This window comes from Solanum tuberosum, unplaced genomic scaffold, assembly GCF_000226075.1.
Source record: "Solanum tuberosum cultivar DM 1-3 516 R44 unplaced genomic scaffold, SolTub_3.0 scf00453, whole genome shotgun sequence".
NCBI lineage: Eukaryota > Viridiplantae > Streptophyta > Magnoliopsida > Solanales > Solanaceae > Solanum > Solanum tuberosum.
In genome coordinates, this window is record NW_006239393.1 from 21,356 (window position 1) to 24,490 (window position 3,135).

At 31.6% G+C, this 3,135-nt stretch overlaps 1 protein-coding gene across 3 annotated transcripts; it reads right to left on the reverse strand.

The window, feature by feature from the left end:
• Positions 1-1,665: 1,665 nt before the first annotated feature.
• LOC107058255 (topless-related protein 1-like) lies at positions 1,666-3,129 on the reverse strand. 3 transcript variants are annotated; one of them, XM_015303743.1, is made up of 3 exons: positions 2,929-3,129; positions 2,284-2,395; positions 1,666-2,172 (listed from the first exon to the last, which is right to left on the reverse strand). In XM_015303743.1, the coding sequence occupies exons 1-3, from the start codon at positions 3,042-3,044 to the stop codon at positions 2,068-2,070; spliced, it is 333 nt and encodes a 110-aa protein (XP_015159229.1). In that variant the 5' UTR covers positions 3,045-3,129; the 3' UTR covers positions 1,666-2,067. The 3 variants fall into 3 exon arrangements, with proteins under 3 accessions (XP_015159229.1, XP_015159228.1, XP_015159226.1); XM_015303742.1 differs by having other exon boundaries at positions 2,275-2,395; XM_015303740.1 differs by having other exon boundaries at positions 2,269-2,395.
• Positions 3,130-3,135: the final 6 nt, after the last annotated feature.

Below are 3,135 nucleotides of genomic sequence, written 5' to 3' on the forward strand. Positions count from 1 at the left end.
TTTAACATGATAAAAGAAATTAATTGCTCTTCCACAAATCTCAATCTTTTATATGTTATTCTTCTTTACTCCAATAATTACAAAAAAATTACTCTCCATTTCAAAAAAATACAATCATGGATCAATGAATTAGGTGTAAGATATGAATTTTTTTTAAAAATTATTGGTGAAATCATTTTTAAATATAATACGAACAATATAAAATGGGAAGAGAAGAAAGTCGATACCTCATCACGTTCAATTTTCATACGTTCCCTCAAATGGGTTCGACTTGCTTCACAAATTTACTAAAAAGTTCAAAATTCATGCCAATTGTTTTTAACTTTTTCATGACTTTTAAATATTTTAAGAAGTTTCTCGTAAATATATTTTAAAAAATAATGATTTTATCTTGTAGAATAATTTTTATGGTAAGTTTGATCGAGTTATTTTATAAAAGAAATATTCAAAGTTGAGTGATTTTATTGATATAAAACAAAGTTGAATAATTTTACAATATAATTTCTCAAAGTTGAATGACCTTTTGAGATATTTACTCGAAAATTAAGAGAAATTAAACGATTTTGAAATTATGAGACTGTAAGGGGAAAATGGATCAATCCATAGATAATATAAAAAGCATCTATGTGTTATACATATTACATGTGTCTTTGTGATATGAGTGGAGTAAGCTTAAGAAAATTACAGATTTGTCCTTGTTGGTCCTTCCCAACTCCTTACATAGTACATGTGTCTTTGTGATATGAGTGGGGAATAGTACTTGTTTAATGAAGTGGGCCCCAATATAGTACAACTTGTATTACCTTTGGTACATCTATTTGATGCTGTGCTAGTCTCATTAACATTTTACCCTCTTTTTTTTCTCTATATTGATGGCCTGTATTGATTTTTTGGTCCTTCTCCTTTGAACAGTACTTTAAAGTGTTCTTTCTTTATCATTCTCAAATCCTTTGTTCCTTTGAATTTCAGCGATAGCTTGTAGGCACCAACAATTAGAAGTGATTATACCCAATTTGAGCACAAAGGAGAAAGAAGAAAGAGAAAACTTCTAGAATTATGTTCGGAAAATATGGAGCAATAAACATTTATTTAGTAGATGGAGTATCAGAAAAGATAACAAAATATTTGAAAGACCTTTCCTTCAATTGGCATCAACATAAAGCAGTATATAGTATAAGAAAATCTGGCATGGCATGGCATGGCATGGCTGGAAGCTAGCTAGTGGCTCATCAGCCGTTCTGAATGAGTTTCTTTGACCACTATTTAGATAGTACGTCATCACTTTTTTGCCAAGTGACCCAAACCGAGGGATATTTCAAAGGAGCATGGCCTCAAATTGAATTTAATCGGTCAATAGTATTTGTTCGAATGAATTAAACATTTAAAGCGCAATAGATGAAAATATTTAAGTGAAGCAGTTGTTTCAAACAGCCTTAAAGTAACCTTTTTTCACCAAAAAGCAGAGCAAAAACGAACCCCAACGAACTCAAAAATGCAGTAATAGTTTGGCAAAAAATGCAGCAGTCCTTAAGGCTCAATTTCTGCCTAAAGTACCACATTTATCATAGCAATATTTTTGACAATATGGCTGACTTAATGACTTAAAAGTGCAATGAAGTTTAGGTCAACACATAGCAACCATTGGCTCAAATTTGGCCAAAAGTATAGCAAATAGCTTAGTCTAAAATTCAACAGTAGTAAAAGAAAAAATACAACAACCCGGGGATCAAAAAATATTACAAAATGGAGCAGCAAAAGGCCAAAATACAACATTGATTCAACTTCAAAATGAGGTGTCAAACTGTAGCAACCAACCTCATCAAAGGCAATAATTAATTCTCATCAAAGGCATGAGGTAATGATAAACATGCCAAACAGAAGTTAAATAAGCAAAGTTATTTCATTTTTTGCCTCAACAGATTGTAGCAGAAAAATGGTCAAAGTGCTGAAATTGTTCATCCACGGTAGCAACTATTATCAACAACATCAAGCCACAAATTCGCCCAAAACACAACAACTATATTTTTCTTTTAAGTAAGGTATATGTCGAAATACACCTATATCAAATTAATTTACCTGATAATCTGCTCCGGTAGATATAAGTACATTGAGAGAATTCGAAAAAGCAAGCCCAGTTATTCTTTTATGATGTCCTTTGAGCTTTGTCTTTACCTACACAAAGGGATCATACTCGATGTCAACGAATTTAAATAAATACTGAATTAGTACTATTTAAAAAATTACAGAATGAAATAAATGTCTGAATACCTCAACCTCGTTAACTTGAACATTATATATCTGGATGTAGGAGTCATCCATTCCTATGGCAATAACATTGTTATCTTGAAGATAAAATTCCGAAAAGGTTGTTGCGGGCATAAATGTTGTCAATAGTCTGCATTTGCAACAGAAACAATATAGAGATTAGTGGAAAGCAAAATAATATATAACTTCATGCAACTAATTCCTGATTTATAACTTCTTAGCTGAACTGTTAGATAAAGCTAAGGAAATGTCAAATCCGAATAGTTGTAAAAGTGTCTATTAAGATCAACTACTATCATATGGTTAAAGTTATAATTTTTTCAGGTAAACTAACACAAAGTACACATTAATTTACTTTGTAAATCTGGAATGTTAAGGCAACGAAAGAGCTGGAATAACCAACATACTATCTTTGCTAGTTTATTTCCCTAGTTCCTTGACTATCAGGGCGAGATTGTTCCATTCATTCGAGAACTCAAAAAGATGTTTTTTCCAGTAATCAAATTTCTCAAAAAGGAAGATATTTTCTATTATTGGAGAACATGAGAACAGTCAAGATAATGTGAGAAGAAGCAAATCTAAAGTCACATATATTTCAATAGTATCAATTCAAAAGTTACGGGAAAAAAATAATCTCAACTGTACATAGTTAAGAAGACTCGCCTTTTCTTCAACCCTATGCTTGAATATTCGAATACAACTTTCATTTTCATTTCCTCCATAAGTAGCAGCTTTCTCAAATTCCTCCGACAAATCTTGGCTATCCCTATCCAGATCATGAGACTCTTTAGGAAGAGTCAATTTGAGAGCTCCATCTAATAAGGACCACTTGAGATTGGTTAACCCATGATTATTTAGATGAAAGAACAA